The sequence below is a fragment of the Manis pentadactyla genome, chromosome 14 (genome assembly GCF_030020395.1).
Source record: "Manis pentadactyla isolate mManPen7 chromosome 14, mManPen7.hap1, whole genome shotgun sequence".
In the NCBI taxonomy this organism is placed as follows: Eukaryota; Metazoa; Chordata; class Mammalia; order Pholidota; family Manidae; genus Manis; species Manis pentadactyla.
Genome location: NC_080032.1, coordinates 4863065 through 4883011, shown reverse-complemented (window position 1 = coordinate 4883011; position 19947 = coordinate 4863065). Strand labels below are relative to the sequence as shown.

General features: G+C 48.5%; 1 protein-coding gene and 1 long non-coding RNA gene across 3 annotated transcripts; both read right to left on the bottom strand.

Moving 5' to 3' along the window:
• Positions 1-1716: 1716 nt before the first annotated feature.
• LOC130680656 (glutathione S-transferase theta-2B-like) lies at positions 1717-4499 on the bottom strand. The gene is made up of 5 exons (XM_057491704.1): positions 4322-4499; positions 3592-3682; positions 2564-2714; positions 2301-2474; positions 1717-1999 (listed from the first exon to the last, which is right to left on the bottom strand). Exons 1-5 carry the CDS (start codon positions 4431-4433, stop codon positions 1790-1792), a joined length of 738 nt encoding a protein of 245 aa, XP_057347687.1. The 5' UTR covers positions 4434-4499; the 3' UTR covers positions 1717-1789.
• A 310-nt stretch (positions 4500-4809) lies between these two features.
• On the bottom strand, positions 4810-19639 carry LOC130680657 (uncharacterized). Of its 2 annotated transcripts, XR_008993697.1 has the most exons (3): positions 19281-19639; positions 5047-5220; positions 4810-4856 (listed from the first exon to the last, which is right to left on the bottom strand). It is a non-coding gene; the product is annotated as an uncharacterized LOC130680657 (long non-coding RNA). The 2 variants fall into 2 exon arrangements; XR_008993696.1 differs by lacking the exons at positions 4810-4856; positions 5047-5220 and adding an exon at positions 18633-19128.
• Between the last annotated feature and the right edge of the window lie 308 nt (positions 19640-19947).

Sequence of the window (19947 nt, the reverse complement as noted above, 5' to 3'; positions counted from 1 at the left end):
TTAAAAATACATAAATAAATCAAAACAAACCTGGCAGTGAGCTCCAGGATTAGCAGCTAGAACCACGGAATAAGGAAGAAAGGTCAAAGTATCCGCTACAGCTCGTCTACGTCACGGACTGGAAGGCAGAAGTCTCTCACCCAGCCTGTCTATGTTACTTCTGGACTTAATGATCATAAACCCCACTTCCCATCATTCCCAAGGCTGTCACCACAGTTCGTTGAGGGTGGCCACCCCTGGAATTGAGCCCATCAGTTCTGACCCAGTTCCAGATGCCAGTGTGGTCTTGAGGCCAATGTCTTCTGTCTTCGGTTGGTCAAACTCCCTCCCTCTGGCACACCTGCGTTCGTTAGGTAGGTGAGGAGAAGGGCGCAGCTGACATTTTCCTATCTTCTTAAAGGAGTATTTTGATTGGGTAGAAAATCTGATGTGAGGAAATCTGTTTTCCTCAGAATTGTTTTTCTCTTAGTATTCCTGTTCAAATAAGCGGAGCCATTCTGATTTCCAGGCAGAAACAGCCCCAGGCTTGCAATGGGCCACCAGATTCTCTGACAGAGGGATTTAACCCCTCGGTGGGTTACAAGGAATTTCAGGATGGCTGGACACATTTGGGATTCAGATGAAGGTACTGGAGTTGCCAGACACCGTGGGTATTACAGAAGGTATTAACCCTGCCCTGAAAACAGTAGGTACCATAAACTGAGTTGGGGGCTGAACAAGGCAGAAGGCTCTTGACACTGTCCACATCACACCAGTGGTCTTTGCTCAGGCAGCAGATTTTACAGTAACTGCAGTTGAACTTGGTTTGCAGTTTTCCCAACACTCCCAGGACCAGTTTTGTCACTCACTCTGCGAGATACCAGTACCATCTGGGGCCCATCTCCAAGGCCTGACTTCAGCCCCACGGGGCCCTCCATGGAGTTCAGGAAGCAGCAGCCCCCTCCTCAGAGGTGAGCTCTGTGGGGCCTCTCCTCTGGCACCTAGATTTTAATAATGCAGATTTCTTCCCTTGGTCCCCCAGCCCTAGAAGCGGTGGCCACCTCTGTGATAATCTGGGTTTTCTCTGCCATTGGATTTCTCTAGTGCCTGTCACCAATTATTTATATTAAATTCTGTTAAAATATTTGATGTGGGCTCCATGCCATGGATAGCCTCCAACTGATACCCATCAGTCTATAACTCCACTGTTTGCTGTTATTCTGAAACTACTGGAAGACAGGAGTGCTGATTAAAAGAAGTCCTTTTTTAAGTCTTTTTTTGTAAGTTTCCCAGACTTCAAAAGTGTTACTATGTCCTGTGAAACATAATCTATATCCTTTAATAGTTTGTAATTCTAATTTGTCTTACTTAATATTTTGTTGCCCTGGTAATAATGTTATATTGACTTAGTATCTGTGCAGTTGCTTTGGGATGTACTTTACTCCATATATATGACAATGTGATAAAGCCAGTAATTTTTGGTTCCTTACTCACATATCTCACATATTCTGAATCTTCATTATACCTAAAAGACCAATGACATGTACTAATTTTTAGTTGTTTTTTTTCCTTCGTGTTATTGAATTTTAGGAGCTCTTTATATATTGGTAGATTTTAGTGTTCTACTGATCATATCTGCTGCACCTGAGAAGCAGCACTGCTGAGGACCTCTTGTGTCCTGCCTGTGCAGAGCTCCTCCTGGAGTCAGAGACAAGAGACAGACAAGAGGAAAAGGGGCACGTGAGCAACAGAGCCAATCTTTATTGCTAATCTCCGGGCCTCCCAACTATCAGTCTCCTGCTAAGACCCTTCAGGGGATCTTGGAAATACGAAGCAGCATAAATGGATAGGCTTCTGGCAGGGGGTCCAGGAATGTTTTTTTGGCCACACGTTCCATGACGTTCAAGATAGAGCTGCGGGCCTCCTGGAGTAGATCAGTACCCAGGAAAGTCTCCACTCGCTCACACCATGCTGCCAGTTGTGGCCGTCCCTCAAACAGGTCATAGCCAAGAGCCACGGGCTGTGGGAACAAGGAGAGGAAAGTTAAGGGGATACTGAAGCCCCAATGCGAGGAGCATTGGCACAGCTGTCAGGTCCCTTCCCCAGCCCCCATGTGAGGCCCAGGGCAATGTGGCCAGCCTCAGGGCCCAAGGGCACCAGGATGAAACCCACACCCAGGAGAGAAGCAGGAGGCCAGGGTTCCAGCACCAGTTTAGCCAGAAACTTTCTTTGTGATTCTGGGCAAATTCCTAGTTTTCTCTAGGCTTCAGCAAAAGGCGGGATGCGGCCCTCAGATGCCGCTCCACGGGCAGAGCTCATACCTGCATCAGTTCCTCCAGTGCCAGGAGGTCAGCTAGTGCCACCTGCCGGCCGGTGAGGAAGGCCCTGTCCCCCAGGAACTTGTCCTGCAGCACCTGCAGTGCCTGGTCCATGGCGGTCCTGTTGCGCTGCACCTTCTCCTCAGGCACTTGGACCCCAATGAGTGGCGCCAGGACCTGATGGGGGCGAAGGGTGGTCTTAGTCTATGACCCTGCCTCCTACCAGGTCTCTGATACTCAGCCACTCTCCGGATGGTTCTCCTCACCTTGGTCCACAGGAGCACACCGAACACGCCACGGATGCAGTCGGCGTGCCAGCCCAGGTACTCGTGGATGCGGGCACGGGCATGCAGGTCAGGGGGGTACCAGTGCTCTGCCGTCTGGTACTTAAAGCTCAGGTAAATCATAATGGCCACACTGGGGACAGGGCAGGAAGAGTGACCGTAAGGACCCTGGCTCATGGCCTTCATCCCTGGCTGCTCCCATCCCGCGGTGGGGCTCTGGGGCTTCTCTGCACTTGATGACCTCCTCCCCTGACCACCCCCCGCATCCCCAGCTCCAGGGCCCTGCCTCCTCCCACCCCCGACTGTACCCTGCCGAGTCCCCTCTTCACTTTGCCACCTCAGGCACTGACTCCTGGTCAGACTTCTGCTTTGCACCTTAAGAACTTCACCTCTGTGATATCCCAGAAGCCACATATGAGGTAGAGACTCTTACCTTGTTTGCACATGAGGAAAATAAGGCTCAGAATAGTTAAGTGACTTGGCCAAGGCTGCACAGTGCAGAAAAGATTTCCTGGGTGTCTGAAACCCTGCATGGGGCTAGCACGCAGTAGACACTCCACTGAGTACCTTGCATGGGTTAGAGACCAGGACGGGCAGCATGTCCTCAGACCTGCAGCGGGTCCCCTCTAACCGGTTCTCCGGGCCTCACTCCTGGAGCTTCCTGACCTCCTGTCCTCTTCCTACCTGGGGGCTGGCCCTCACCATGATGGTCCTGGCAGGCTCTGGGGAGCACCCCGTGTGGAGGCTGGAGAGGCCCTTACAGCTTCTACCTGCTGCACCTACTCTGTTCAACACCGGAAGAAGGTCTCCTCTCACGCCCCCAAGTCTGGGATAGACAGACACCCCTGGGTGCCTGAGGAGGTGGCTGAAGACAAGAGAGGTGCTGCGTGAAGCCCTGGCCTTCTGGGCCCAGGCCCGGCTGCTCCCTTCCACCTCTGCCCTCCCTGCCCAGTGGGCGAGCCAGGGGCCGCAGCGCTGGGGGCTTAGGAGTCGGAAGGGAAGAAGAGCACCTTTCAGTCAAGACGAAGTCGCCGTCCTTGAGGGTGGGCAGCCGCTGCAGGCTGCTGCTCTTCTGGAAGAGCGCCCCGGTCAGGTGCTGCCCTGTGGACGAGGGCATCAGGGAAGGCCTGCGGAGCAACTGCAGGAACCGCACCGGCTCTGCCTCCCCTCTTCCTCCCCAACCAGAGCCCCTGGCTGGCTGGCTGAGAGGCAGCAGGGGCTGGGGGTCCGCCTGAAGCCGCCCCACTCTCTGTGTGGGCCCCCCTGCCCCGCCGTGCGGTGGGGAGGGCGTGATGCTTTGCAGCAGCCAAGGGGCTGCAGGTGGACAGAGCTGTTATCTAGGCAGGCCTGGGGAGGGGAGGGGAGGCGGGGAGGGGGGCGCGGCTACTCCCATCTCTTGGCTCTCACAACAGGGCAGCAGACTCCCCGCGTCTTCAGGGTTTTTATGAATGTAAACATGTACGTGCTTTCAAGGCAGGAACTCTGGAAACCTGTTTAAATATTTCCCCCACCCCACAAGTGGACGGTAACATTATTCTCCTTTTCAGAGGGGAAAGCCTGTGACCTGTCCAAGGGCCTGTGACCTGTCCAAGGCCACACGCCAAGGGCGCTCTCTGGTGGGAGTCACCGCAGGAGATGAGGGAGGAAGGCCAGGCTGGTGTGGACACGAGGGTTGCCGGATGGGGAGCCAGCGGTGCTCGGGGCCTGCGGACACTTGGGAGGGGGCTGGCCAGGGCCCACCTTTGAACAGCTCCACAGGGCGCAGCTCGAAGGGGATGCCGTTCTTCTTAGCGAAGATGTAGACGGCGCGGCAGGGCTGGGACAGCAGGTCCAGGTACAGCTCCAGGCCCATGGTGGTGTGGAGCGGGGGACGGACTGAGCAGCGGCTGTGCCTGGGCGCCTGGAGGCCCGGGAAGTAGGGCTCAGGCTCCACCCCTCTGGGACCTCAACACTAAAGCTGTTGGACCGGCTCCCAACCCCGCCCCATCCCCACCCCAACCTCCTCCAAGCAGAACCTGGTCGGCCCCTGCCCAGACCCCGACCCGACCCCACCAACACCTGGTGATGCCCCTGGATCCCAGGCAGTGCGCAGGAGAACTCTGCGGGTCAGTGGGGGCAACTTGCCCACCCACATCTCACCAGGGTCCCGTGCACGGGTGGGAGGGGGCCGCGGGGAGCGGGGTGTTGGGCCGGCAGGTGCAGGCATGCTTTTGCAGCCACTGCCTGATGGGGTCCCAGGCCTGGCCCTGACCTGGGAACAGACAGGCTGGTGGTCCTGGAAGGCAGAGCAGTGAGAGTGTGCGGAAGGCAGGTTACCAGGATCTGGGGTCAGGGAGACGACAGCCGCAGGGCCTCAGGTCCGCTCCAGACCCTCCTTGTTCTCACTCTGCCCACCCCGCTCCGTATCTTCCCAGGAGCCACAGTGGTGGCCCAGGGCTGGGCGCCCCGCTCCGCTCCAGACGAACCTTTCCCAGTAGCCAAGCCCTCTGACCTGTGACCCAAGCAGGTGAAGCGAACGGTTCTTTGGTCTTTTGGAAATTGTATCAGGAGAGGAGGACCTTCTGGGGAGGTAAATGTGGGTACCACGAGCTGGGGCCACCGGTGTGGTCGCATTTGCAGAGCTGGCTAAACAGGCTGCCCTGAGAGAAAGAATCTTCGAATTATTTACTCATAGAAACAAAGAAAAGGAGAGTTAGAGAGCAGCAGGTTAGCCCTGCCCACCAGTTCACCTCCCCTCTCCTCCAGTTCTATCAGTGTTCCAGGAAATGCCTCTTTTTGCCTAAACCAGAGGAGTTTCTGCCCTTCTCAAGAAAAAGTTATACTAACCAGCTAGGAGGGTCCAGGGGATCCAGATCCATAGTGACAGAAACTTAGCTAAGTTGTGTCCTCTGGGTTTGTGGAAGGCAAAGCTTATAAACCATGAACTTGGAAATGTAGTTGAGATTCCAGGCCAACTGTTGAAGGTGTGGCCCGGTTTCTTCTTCCTGCTTATAGTAAACTATGTGAGGAGAAGGGAAAAGTGAGGGGAGAATTGTCAGGTAAAAATGAACCCGGACTTACTTAGGAAATCCTCAGCCTGTCCAGATTGCAAAAGTCCCTAAAATTAGGAGATTCACTGTCAGGAAAGCACAACTCCATCCCTGTCCTGGGGGGCTCTCTGAGAACTTTCATCCACACACACACACCTAGGCTTGAACGGGTTTGCTGGTCACAAGACCGATGGGCAAGCACTGGAGAGACCTTCCAGTGACTGGGACTGGGTACAGGGGTTGCACGAGGCTGCACGCTGCTCTCTGGGCAGGAAGGAACTGCATATATGGGGTGAGGGGACAGACTATGTGAATGCCAAAGAGTATGTAGTCGGCATGCCAGCCCAGATACTCATGGATGCGGGCATGGGCCAAACTATGTGGGTGCCATGATGTATGACTATACTGTGTTTTGTCAGAAGGAATCATTTTTGTGCAACCAGTGCCCCCAGGGCAAAACCTTCGCAAGAGGGGTCTGTTTCCCAACAAGATATTTCTATCGGTAAGGCGACCTGGATGTGGCCAGTGCCGGGCCATTAACACACCACATACCTAACTGGGGGCAGGGTGGGCGGGTGGGCATGTGGTTATTATTGGACCAGAGGTTACAAGTAGGCAGTGCTTGTCCCAACAGTATTGGAAGAGTGTGTGTGGGTGTGTGTGCGGAGTAAGGGTAAGGTGTCTAGTGTGGGTGTGGGTGTTTTTTTTGTTTCTTTTTTTTATTGAAGGGTAGTTGACAACAGTATTGCATTACATTAGTTTCAGGTGTACAACACAGTGATTCAACATTTATATACATGATAATTCTAGGTACCAGGTATCACCATACCAAGTTGTTACAATATTTTGACTATATTCCTTATGCTATACATTACATCCCGGTTACTTATTTATTTTACAATTGGAAGTGTGTTTAAATATATATATATATATATATATATATATATATATATATATATATATTTTGTGAGGGCATCTCTCATATTTATTGATCAAATAGTTGTTAACCACAATAAATTTCTGTATAGGGGGGTCAATACTCAATGCACAATCATTAATCCACCCCAAGCCTAATTTTCGTCAGTCTCCAATCTTCTGATGCATAACGAACAAATTCTTACATGGAGAACAAATTCTTACATAATGAATAAGTTACATGGTGAACAGTGCAAGGGCAGTCATCACAGAAGCTTTCGGTTTTGTTCATGCATTATGAACTATAAACAGTTCAAATATGACTATTCATTTGATTTTTAAACTTGATTTATATGTGGATACCACATTTCTCTATTATTATTATTTTTAATAAAATGCTGAAGTGGTAGGTAGATACGAGATAAAGGTAGAAAACAGAGTTTAGTGTTGTAAGAGAGCAAACGTAGATGATCAGGTGTGTGCCTGTAGACTATGTGTTAATCCGAGCTAGACGAGGGCAATAAACATCCACGTATGCAGAAGATTTCTCTCAGAACATGAGGGGGGAGGTTCTAAGCCTCACCTCTGCTGCTCCCCATTTTCTCACCAGATGGCCCCCCTGCGACTGTGCCTGTCTTAGGTTGTTCCTCCCTTGAGGAATCTTACCCGTCTCTGGCTAACCAGTCATCTTCCGGGGCCATACAGGGAAATGTTAAGTTGGTAAGTGAGAGAGAAGCCTTATTGTTTGAAAAGGTTAGCTTTTTACTTCTTTGCATATTTATGCCCTGTGGCTTCTATGCCCAGCATTTGTCTTGAGGTGTCTTTACCATTTGGAAGAATTATGATACTCAGTAAATTCGACATGTGGCACAAGTTCTATTTAAAGGTTGTGATTAGGTAGGAAGAAGAAAAGCTATAGAAGTAGCAGGCAGAAGAAAACCTGGGAAGATTGATTATTTCTTTGACATATCTTCTTGTAGAGTAACTTCAGCATGGATAGGTTTTAAACTACTAATTAAATTGTGCACACACATTAACATAATAGGAATATAGTTACCTAACCAAAGCATACCTGTAATTACCAGCCATCTCCAGTGAAACCAAGGAAACCAGTTAGGCACCTTAGGCATTTGTGAAAACTTATCTATGATATGGTGGATATTGTCCGACTGAACTTAAACAGTCTGAGAGAATTCAGATAAACTAGAAAAACCCATTCCTGGGGACTGTTCAAATCCCATATGTTCTTTTAACGATAAATAGTCTGTAGTTGTAAGACTTTGGAGCGCTACAATTTGCACTTCTCCTAATTCTTGGTTGAGTTCCAACAGTACAGATCCAGTCAAATTTTTGTTTTACTGTATGCACAGGCCAGCTTAGATATCTCCTTCATCATTCCCATGGCAAGTCCAGGAACTGGTGGGATGAGTGCATCTACACCTGTAGCAGTGCGTGGATCTTTGTTGGGGTTTTTTGATGATCATCTTCTGGCATGAGTCTTCCAGAGAGTGCAGATGTTGGAAGTTCTTTTTCATATCATATCTTAGTTCATTTTTGGGGTAGCCAAATTAGGCTTTGATCCTCTGTATAAACACAAACAGACCCTTTGCCTACACTTTTATATGCCCTTTATACCCTTGTGTAGAACTCATTAGAGGTCACCACATAGGAACAGCTTTTTTTTTTTTTTTTTTTAATCATTAATCTACACTTACATGACGAATACTTTGTTTACTAGGCTCTCCCCCATACCAGGTCCCCCCTATATACTCCTTTACAGTCACTGTCCAAAAACACTGTGGGTGTTTTTAACCTTAAAAAAGTTTTTTTATCAGCAAAAACGGGTTTATTCAGGAAGAGCAGAGAGTTGCAATCTAGGACATGCAGGCTGTGACAGAATCACAGGCTAGTGCAGGGAGCAAAGGAGAGGGGCACTCGTATAAAGGCGCCGAGGTGGGAGGCCTATTCTAAGCACAAAGTCCAGTGAAGTAACATGGGAGTCCCACGTATCGTGACCTCTCACTGGCTGGGCTGCAGTGGGGAGGTGGGAGGTGGAAGCCGTCTTCTCCCTGCTGGTGGGAGAAGAGCTCAAGCAGTCTGGCGTCTGTCTCTTCTTATGGAGTTGCAGTGGGCGTGAGAGCTTCTCGGCGGGCCTCCCAACTCCAGGTCAGGGAGGTTCCCCTTATTTAATTTTCACAGTGCACATGAAGGGTGTGTGTGGTGTGTGGTGTGGGGATGTGTGTGTGCTGGGAGCTTGGAAGGCACAGTAGGAAAAAACCTGGTTTTAGATCCTGACTCTTTCACTCGTAAGCTACATGATCTCAGGCATGTTATTAACCTCTTTGTGTACTGGTGTCTTTTGCTGTCAAATGAGGATAATTTCTCCAAACACAGGTGTGTTGTAAGGCATGATTGTGAAAATATCTGTAAAAATCACTGCGCCCTGCAAGTATCTCATCATGATAAAGGCCATATATGACAAACCCACAGCCAACATCATACTTAACAGCGAGAAGCTGAAAGCTTTTCCTCTAAGATCAGGAACAAGACAGGGATGCCCACTATCCCCACTGTTATTCAGCATAGTACTGGAGGTCCTAGCCACGGCAATCAGACAACACAAAGAAATACAAGGAATCCAGATTGGTAAAGACGAAGTCAAACTGTCACTATTTGCAGATGACATGATATTGTACATAAAAAAGACTCCACTGCAAAACTACTAGAACTAATATAGGAATTCAGCAAAGTTGCAGGATACAAAATTAATACACAGAAATCTGTGGCTTTCCTATACACTAACGATGAACTAACAGAAAGAGAAATCAGGAAAACAATTCCATTCACAACTGCATCAAAACGAATAAAATACCTAGGAACAAACCTAAGCAAGGAAGTGAAAGACCTAAACCCTGAAAACTACAAGACACTCTTAAGAGAAATTAAAGAGGACACTAACAAATGGAAACTCATCCCATGCTCCTGGCTAGGAAGAATTAATAACGTCAAAATGGCCATCCTGCCCAAAGCAATATACAGATTCAATGCAATCCCTACCAAAATACCAAAAGCATTCTTCAATGAACTGGAACAAATAGTTCTAAAATTCATATGGAAACACCAAAGACCCCGAATAGCCAAAGCAATCCTCAGAAGGAAGAATAAAGCAGGGGGGATCACGCTTCCCAACTTCAAGCTTTACTACAAAGCCACAGTAATCAAGACAATTTGATACTGGCACAAGAACAGACCCACAGACCAGTGGAACAGAATAGAGACTCCAGATATTAACCCAAACATATATGATCAATTAATATATGATAAAGGAGCCATGGACATACAATGGGAAAATGACAGCCTCTTCAACAGCTGGTGTTGGCAAAACTGGACAGCTACATGTAAGAGAATGAAACTGGGTCATTGTCTAAACCCCATACACAAAAGTAAATTCAAAATGGATCAAAGACCTGAATGTAAGTCATGAAACCATTAAACTCTTAGAAAAAAATCATAGGCAAAAATCTCTTGGACATAAACATGAGCGACCTCTTCATGAACATATCTCCCTGGGCAAGGGAAACAAAAGCAAAAATGAACAAGTGGGACTATATCAAGCTGAAAAGCTTCTGTACATCAAAGGACACCACCAATAGAACAAAAAGGTACCCTACAGTATGGGAGAATATATTCATAAATGACAGATCCAATAAAGGGCTGACTTGAAAATATATAAAGAGGTCACACACCTCAACAAACAAAAGGCAAATAATCCAATTAAAAAATGGGCAGAGGAGCTGAATGGACAGTTCTCTAAAGAAGAAATTCAGATGGCCAACAGGCACATGAAAAGATGCTCCACATTGCTTGTCATCAGAGAAATACAAATTAAAACCACAATGAGATATCACCTCACACCAGTAAGGATGGCTACCATCCAAAAGACAAACAACAACAAATGTTGGCAAGGTTGTGGAGAAAGGGGAACCCTCCTACACTGCTGGTGGGAATGTAAATTAGTTCAACCATTGTGGAAAGCAGTATGGAGGTTCCTCAGAATGCTCAAAATAGAAATACCATTTGACCAAGGAATTCCACTCCTAGGAATTTACCCTAAGAAGGCAGCAGCCCAGTTTGAAAAGGACATATGCACCCCTATGTTTATTGCAGCACTATTTACAATAGCAAGAAATGGGAGCAACCTAAGTGTCCATCAGTAGATGAATGGATAAAGAAGATGTGGTACATATACACAATGGAATATTATTCAGCCATAAGAAGAAACAAATCCTACCATTCGCAACAACATGGATGGAGCTAGAGGGTATTATGCTCAGTGAAATAAGCCAGGCAGAGAAAGACAAGTACCAAATGATTTCACTCATCTGTGGAGTATAAGAACAAAGAAAAACTGAAGGAACAAAACAGCAGCAGACTCACAGAACCCAAGAATGGACTAGAGGTTTCCAAAGGGAAAGGGACTGGGGAGGATGGGTGGGAAGGGAGGGATGGGGGGGAAGAAGAAAGGGGGCGTTACAATTAGTATCTATAGTGTTGTGGGGGGGCACGGGGAGGGCTGTGCAACACAGAGAAGACAGGTGGTGATTCTACAGCATCTTGCTACGCTGATGGACAGTGACTGTAGTGGGGTGTATGGGGGGGACTTGGTGAGGGGTGGAGCCTGGTGAACATAGTGTTCTTCATGTAATTGTAGATTAATGATACCAAAATTTTAAAAATTATAATAATTTTTTAAAAAATGGGCAGAGGAGCTGAACAGACACTTTTCCAAAGAGGAAATTCAGATGGCCAACAGACACACGAAAAGATGCTCCACATTGCTAATTATCAGAGAAATGCAAATTAAAACCACAATGAGATATCACCTCACACCAGTAAGGATCACCACCATCCAAAAGACAAACAACAACAAATGTCAGCGAGGATGTGGAGAAAGGGGAACCCTCCTACACTGCTGGTGGGAATGTAAATTAGTTCAACCATTGTGGAAAGCAGTATGGAGGTTCCTCAAAAAGCTCAAAATAGAAATACCATTTGACCCAGGAATTCCACTCCTAGGAATTTCCCCTATGAATACAGCAGCCCAGTTTGAAAAAGACAGATGCACCCCTATGTTTATCGCAGCACTATTTACAATAGCTAAGAAAATAAGTGTCTATCAGTAGATGAATGGATAAAGAAGAGGTGGTACATATACACAATGGAATATTATTCAGCCATAAGAAGAAAACAAATCCTACCATTTCCAACAACATGGATGGAACTAGAGGGTATTATGCTCAGTGAAATAAGCCAGGCAGAAAAAGACAAGTATCAAATGATTTCACTCTTCTGTGGAGCATAAGAACAAAGAAAAAACTGAAGGAACAAAACAGCAGCAGACTCACAGAACCCAAGAATGGACTAACAGTTACCAAAGGGAAAGGAACTGGGGAGAGTGGGTGGGAAGGCAGAGATGGGGGAAAAAAGGGGCATTACGATTAGCGCACATAATGTAGTGGGGGGGCACGGGGAGGGCAGTGCAACACAGAGAAGACAAGCAGTGATTCTATAGCATCTTACTACGCTGATGTACAGTGACTGTAATGGGTTATGTCGGGGGGATTTGGTGAAGGGGGGTGCGTAGTAAACATAATGTTCCTCATGTAATTGTAGATTAATGATACCAAAAAAAAAAAATCACTGCGCCCTGTGCCAGATGCTAGCTTCTTTCTTTCTAGTTATATTTTTATCACTGTTTTTTGTGCACACTTTCACATTGCTGCGAAGTCCACCTATCTGTAATTCAAGTGACTGTATAATGGTCCATCAAGTTGATACAAAGGTGCTATACTGGCCTGATACAGTGGTATTTGCTATGTCACTAGATGCAACTTCCCAAATAGGCACATATGTCAATATCTGTACCTTTGCTTATGACGCACCCTCTGCCTGCAGACCCCTTGCCCCACTCTCCTGTCCTCCAAACAACTGGGGAACCTCAGACACCCTCTGTGGCAGCACCCTGTCTGAGCCTTGAGGTTGGGACCTGGTAGCATCCATTCTGTGATGGCTGTTTAACAGGGCAGTTGAGGGGCTGAGGACAGGAGACACCCAGGGTCAGGACAGGATGGGCCTGCAGACAAGGGTCATTTTTAGTCTCCGCATTGGGGATATCCATGAAGCAAAGTCTGGGTGAACTAGACACGAGTTCTTAGAATCCCCTCCCGCTGCAGGCACACAGGGCACGATTAACTGCCCCCTTCCAATGATGAACTGTGACAACACGTGTGAAATGTTACCCACCAGGGAAACTCATCAGACACTCAGTGCCCACGGGTTTCCTGGAGGGAGATCCCATGCCTGACACGTGTCCACATTCCAGATTCTTGGAAGGAAAGCAGGTGGCCAGCATAAACCATGCCGTTTGTACCCCTGGTCTCAGCACAGTGAGCCATTCCTGATGGTCTGAGGTTAACGGTGGGAAGCCTCCTGAACTCCAAGCCAGCCAAGGACCAACCCTGGAAGCAGGCCTTTCAGAGAGGAGTGGTCAGGCCTGTTAACTCTTTTCTGTACCGTCCACCCCTTAGTCCCTGGCTAAGGCATCTTTACAGCAACATTATTATCAGTAGGACCCCACAAAGCTGGGTGAGACCCATGTGCAGTCCTGAGGTTGGTTATGCCATCTAGGGATCCTAGACTTGGCCAGCAAACACGGCCCATTAACCACAAAGCCCATCTCTGAAAGCCTGGTAGTTCTCTCCTGCAGTTTCTGTATGAGTTCTTTTTAAAATCTGGCCCAAAGCCTCAATTCAAGCACAGAACCGCTCCAGCTGTAGACTGAAGCTAACCTGAATGCCTTCCAGGGCTGTCAGGAAAGGGAGGCATGCTCCACAGCACAATCCCAGAGGGCACCGCAGTCCCCCTGGAAACCAGCAGCTTACAGGGTTCGGGCACCCCAGCAGAGCCTCCATTAGGTAGTCGGGTTAACGGGGCACCTGGCCTCCCACTTTGGGGTTCTCAATCCACCCACGTGACTCAGCTCAGCCCCAGGTTTCAGAGGGCACACCCGAGACGGTCGGCTCCCAGCGGGCCAGCTTGGCGTGACTCTAGTGCACCCACCTCACGCTGGAAGTGTCGTGTGTGGAGGTGCAGGGCTGGGACCATCTGACCTGCCAAGGTCATCACTCGTCGTACGTGACCCTAGGCTCACGCTCTGAATTCAGAGCCCTCACAGCAGCTTGGAGGTCTCCTTCAGGAAGAAAAACAAAAACCACCGACACCCACCTGCTCATCCCCACCTCACTCCCCCTCAGGTGCCTGGTTTGGGTTTTTTCTCTCATTATGAAATCAGGGTGTACCATTACCATATTATGAGTTATAAAAAACACACAATTGGTCATTCAGATGACCAAAATACATAAAATTTGGTCTTCATCCACAGCTCCCAAAACCACTTCAGAGCCAGAGAGGCCCAACGGGTGTCTTGTTACTGGACAGTCTTTGGGACGCCACCCAAGGGGGCTGGCTGCCAGGGGACCAAGCATGTCATCGGCAGGCAGGAACTCTCAGCTCCCAGCCCCAAGCCCCGGGAGGCGAGAGGGCAGAGGGGTTGGGGGTGACTCAGCCGTTGGCCCACACTTAGTCTATGCAAGAAGCCCCCACAAAACCCCAAGAAAAGCATTTTGCTCTCTCTCTCCCTCTCTTACATCCTGCGTCTTTGTCAAGCTGGGGGACGTTTGGGGGGAATTCCAGAGCTGGGGAGCCAGGACACCCCCACGGGCCACCGAGCCAGGCCCCGAGCTCCAGGAGCACAGAAGCTCCTTTATTTGGAAACTTGCCCTGACTGTCTCTTCATCTGGCTGCTAACTTGTATCCTTTACAATGTCCTTTATTAAACTCGTAAACGTGTTTTCTTGAGCTCTGTGAGCTGCTCTCGCAAATTAATTGAACCTAAGGGGGAGGTCATGGGAATGTCCAATCTGTAGCTGGTTGGTCAGAAGCACAGGCCTTGCAACTGATGTCTGGAGTCGGGGGCCGCAGGGAGCCTTGTAGGACAGAGCCCTTACCCTGGGGAATTTGGGGCTGTCTCCAGGCAGAGAGTGAGGGAACTGAGTTCTCAGCCATCCTGCTGGTGGTCAAGAACCGCTTGGCGTCCTGCGTGGGAAAACCGCCTCCCCACACACACACACATTGGAGCTGGGGCCGAGACCCAGAAAGTCTGAACCCCACAGACCAGGTTCTTGAGTTTCAGTGTCATAGAAATGCACACAGAGCTCCGACGAAGAAAGTGGGTCGAGGTTATTAGAGATAGTTTGTACACAAGGGAGCCGATGAGAACAGTCAGGCTCCCTGGAAAGGAGATGGTGTGGGCTTCGTAAAGGCAGTCTTTGAAGGTCTGGAGGCTCAGAGGTGTGACAGTGATTGACCTTGATGTTTTCACACCAATATGTCTCCAGGTGAAGCACTACTTTGATGTTTAACAGACATCAGTTTATAATCTCACAACCTGTTAGCCAAAAGGTTTCTTTGGACGCCCTAGAACAAGCTTTCAGAAAAAAAGAATGTTAATAATAAGTCATCACAGGTCAAGTTAACCTAAAACTTGTGCTTGATCAGGTGCTATTCTGAGAGTATGTTTTCAGGTTAGGTGCACATCCCAAATGGAGGCTCATTCCAAAATGGAGTCCCTCTTGCTCAATCCCTGCCTGCTTCAAAAGGACCCGTGTAGTAACCAAAACTTTACATCCCCTATTCTCACCTAACTCCTTGTCTGGACAAAGTGTTTCACAGAAAGCGTCTTGTACCACTTACCCAGAAGGACACACCACGTTCAGGAAATGATCATGCCAAAATCCTGCATTTTCAACAGTTTTCAAATGGGTTTGCATAACCTCTCACCCATTTTGTCCTGATTATTAATCACTGAGGAGCCTGGAAAGATAGATCTTTTTCTGAGAACAGCTGCAGTTAGCAAAGTACCGTCCTCAAGTGTGTGTACCGGGGGGCAGGCGAGGCTAGCAGCCCCATGCGGCAAACTGCACCTCATGAGACATCCCTGAGCTGGGCTGGAGGCCCATCGGGCGGAGGCGTCGCAGTCCTTGCTATCTGCCTTCCCCGACTCCCAGCATTTACGGGATTCATACAGTCAGTCTGTGCATCAGAAATACACAGCTGATCGGCTGTTGGTACTAGCAGAGAGTAAGTCCTTTTGTGTGGGCACTTGTGAGTCAGTCCAGCCAGCATTAATGATGTTTTCACAGTTAAGAAAGAAACAGCAAGCCCCAAATGGAATCATTTGTACTAAATTCCCTGTCAGCAAATCAAGGCTTAACACCTAACCTAACTGCAGTTTCAGACCCCCAGGAATGTAAGCTTAAATCAGGTGACATGGAATTGCCTGGTCACCACTAGTACAATAATCCACCTGATAAACGCCTTCCATTCCCCTTGGAAGGCAATCTTGCTGGAAACAAGGCACCCTTTGCTAATCATTTCCTTTTTCTGCTCCCTTTCTGCCTCTAAAAACCTTTCCTTTTTACACCTGGCAGAGCTTTCTACTTGCTATATGGGATGCTGCCTGATTCATGAATCATTGAATAAAGCCAATTTGATCTTTCAATTTACTCAACTGAATGTTTGTTGCTTAACACAGTTTAGGGTCCCACAGAGTGCTGTGCTAAATGGCAACGCCCCTGATCCTGTGGCCCGTTCATCAGATGGCATCGTCCAGTCTGCCTCCTTTTAGTTGGGCACAGCTCATCAGCCCATAGCCGACAGTATCGGATTTCAGCTTAAAGTCCAGACAATTAAGATGAGGTCTGTGAATCCAGAATTCCAAAAAAGCCAGCAGCTTTGCTTCAAGATGTTTCAGGGCAGACAGATGGCTTCCAAGTCCAAGTGGCACACGACATTTTCCTGAGTGTTCATCAACCTAGTCCGAGAATCCAAATCGACCCCCTCAAAAATATGCTCATCGACCAGAAAATCACCAGCCTCAAAGGATCAGACATCTGATTTCACCAAGAATTTGTAAGCAAACCAACACTTTCTTTTGTGTGTCCATTTAGAGATTGCCTTTCTTTCCTGTGTCATCTTCCTTTGTCCGGAGGCTCCAATGGGCAAAACTCATCAGCTATTGGAGCCTTGTTCTGTTATCAATAATACTCAAAGAACTCAGTTTCAGCTGGGTTCCCAGCAAAAAGCAAGCAAGTTGTGTTCCACAAATGCTTTTTCTTGGCAGCTTTTCCTGATTGGGATGATCCTGCTAGCATTTACAAAATTAAAATGTGTGCCACTTTGCACCAGTTTTACCAGCCATCTAGGTGCAATAGCCACAGTGGATCCGTGCAGCAGCCACACTGCTCTCCTGGGATGAGAGCTCCACTTTCACATTCCACAGGCATCATTCGCCCCTCACAACACACAGCAGCTCAGGGCTGCTTCACACCACACGTGACTCCATAGCCACTCAGGCACCACCAAGGTTTCACACCCCTCCTCCACCCTGCCTTTTCAAAACTATTTAGAAAATAGTTTTGCAAGTTGGGGTTGTTCCTGCAAATCCCATTTCTGCCTCCTGCCTATGGAGGACAGGGAGAGGGTAACAAACCTTTTCCTTCCTGACAGTCATTTCCATGTGTGAGTGTCTCACCCCACCCGATGAAAACAAATCTTGGGTACATTTCAAAACAATCTGTGTGTACGCGTGAATGTGTGAGCGGACACGTGTGTGTATGTGGGAGCGTCTGTGTGTGCATGGCAGTGTTGCCTGAGCACGTGAGAGGGCACACAGGTGCATTTGTTTATTTGGGCTGGTGACTGTGGCTCTTTTTCCTCCAACTTGCCTGACCACAAGTGTCTGAAGTCCCCCCACAGAGGGGTCACTCTTTAGGGATAAGCTAAATTCCCCAAATATTTATTGCCAATTCCAGGGTGCTCCACAGCCCTCTAGGCTGGGGGGAGTTGTAATGAAGAGGGCAATTCCCTGGGTAGTAACGGATGCATCGCTATATTACAGTATTACAGGGTCCTCTTTGAAAATACTCAGTTCTGCCCAGGAGGGGGTGTTCATCCCCTATCTGAGGAGATCTGACAGAAACGGCCCAGAATGCTTCCTAGAGGAAGGGCTCTGGCGCACGGGAGGCCCTGAAAGGGCATTTTGACCAAGAGTCCTAGAATCTTAGAGATGATGGGGAAAGTCAGAGGGAATCCAGTGCGACCACACAAGGGAGTCTTCAAAAAATACACAGCGACATTGAAGGGAGTGGGGAGGCTGAAAAGTCCTGGGGCTGTAAACCACCTTGAAACGCGGGGTGCAGCAGGACAAACATACTTTAAAAGGCATAGCTGAGTTCCTAAGACATAAGGGAACTCTCTGGGAATGAAAATGAAGAGGGGGCTGAAAACCAGTGGTGTCTGGATGGGAGTGGAGAGACTGCGGCTGCAAGTGCCCTGGGGGTACCTGTCCCCTGTGAGCTAGAACCTTAGGGCCTGCACCATGTGGCAGGGTGGGGTTGAAACCCCACACAGAGCTCAGGCCCCGGGAACCTGCCAACTGGCAGACATAGATGACAAGGAAACTGTATGTCTTTGCCTAGGCTTCTGGTAGAAGCAAACAAATCACTCCTGAGGCCCTGTAACCAAGCCTGCCCTCATGGGTTTAGGGTTTTATTACATACTATGTGAACAAATTAACTTTCTGTGACAAGGAACAATTAACTCCCAAGGTAACAAATTAACTTCCTGTGGTCCCAGGTTAACAGCACTTTTTCTCCTTGTGGACTTCAATTAGGCATATGTTAAGACCTTTTATATGCTCCTGTCTCTTAACTTCTCTTTCATGATTTTAATTTCTTCCCTCTGCTACATTCTGGGTAACTTCATCAGATCTATCTTTTAGTTCATTAATTCTCTCTTCAGCTAGTTTTGTTATGATTTATTTTATTTCTAGCTGTCCTATCTTGTTCTATTGTTTTTTATTTCTAGAAGTTCTATTTTGTTCAATATGGAGGCTGAGAATTTTGAAAATAAATGAAAGACATGAACCCTCACATTCAGGAAACACAATGTATTAGACTCCTAGGGCTGCTGTAACAAAGTACAACGAATTATGGCTTAATCAAAAGAAATTTATTCTCTCCCAGTACCCTTTTAGGGTTTTTTCCAGCTGAGCCTGAGAATTAAATTGACATAAGTCAGATCAACTGAAGAAAAGCATACAAATGTATTAATACATGCAATTATTGTACTTACAAATGTAATTAATACATTAGTGTGACATGGTACACTTCATAAGGAATGAAGACCCGAAGAAATGGCAAAATTTAGATGCTTTTCAAGAAGGTTGGACAAAGAATAACGATTGTTGAAAAGTAAGCTATTTAGGGAGGTTAAGACATTTTAACCAAAATCTGTACGGAATTCTCTGGTCTTCTCCTTTCTAAGAATGTTACTTTCTCTCCAGTGTAGGTGTTACAGAAAATACTGGAAAACCCGGACTGGATCACTGACGGAAGAACCAAGCGGCACTCGGAGGTCTTGGGGTGCTGAGGTTTATTTTACACCGGCGGGCCCAGAGGGGGGTCATCTCCCAAGGCCTGAGCCCTGAGCACAAGCAAGGGGAGCAATTTATATTATTTTGATATGTGGCATTTTGGCTTGCGCAGGGCAAACGGGGAGCCCAGAGAAAGAGGGGAGGAGGGGGCTGGGGGTGTTCTGCTGACTTTGCCAACGGGAGTAAAAAGCGACTTACTGACCTTGACGTCTGTGTTGAGAATTTTCCTTATCATAGGAAGGGCTTCTTTCACATGGGAATCTCATCTCATGCTTTTAAGAAAAAGGACAGAGTGTTTTTCTTGCATTTGCCGTTTTCAAGCGACGTATTTTGGAGTAGTGTTCTGAACTTCAACTGTAAACACACAACTGTAAAGACTTCCAAGCGTGGTTCCCTCCCTGGAGGCTTCACTAAAGCCAGACCCGAGTGGGGGATCCACAAGTACCTATACATTATTCTTAAGAACAAATTAGAAACACCATACTAGCAAAAAGGTCGGGACACCCGACCCCGGGCACGGCCTCCAGCACACCTCACTTTGGACACCCGGCCCGAGGGGCGGGGTCGGGGCCCGGGGGCCCGTGGGCTGCGGGGTAACCAAGCCCCGCCTGCCCCGCCCCCGGCCTGCTCCCGCCCACTCGCGCGGAGCCTGCTGGGAGGAGCGAGGGTTAGTGGGCGGGTTGCCTCGGCTACCCGCTGTGCGGCGCGCGCGGGGCAGTTACGCCCGCGTGCCCCGAGCGGCCCCCGCGCCCGAGGCCTCCGAGCGCGCCGGGGCTGCGGTTGTTGCCGGGCGGCTGCCGGAGCTGGAGGGAGGGGGCGGGAGGCCCGGAGCGGGGAGCGCGGGGAGCGCTGGGGAAGGGCGGGGCTGG

What these genes read in the sequence shown, in the direction of transcription:
- LOC130680656 (XM_057491704.1), bottom strand. Translation starts at nt 4,433, where the DNA reads ATGGGCCTGGAGCTGTACCTGGACCTGCTGTCCCAGCCCTGCCGCGCC. An exon ending in CCCTGTGGAGCTGTTCAAAG is followed by an intron (nt 3,683 to 4,321) that starts GTGGGCCCTGGC and finishes CCTCGTCCACAG; the next exon opens with GGCAGCACCTGACCGGGGCG. An exon ending in CACTGGAGGAACTGATGCAG is followed by an intron (nt 2,000 to 2,300) that starts GTATGAGCTCTG and finishes TTGTTCCCACAG; the next exon opens with CCCGTGGCTCTTGGCTATGA.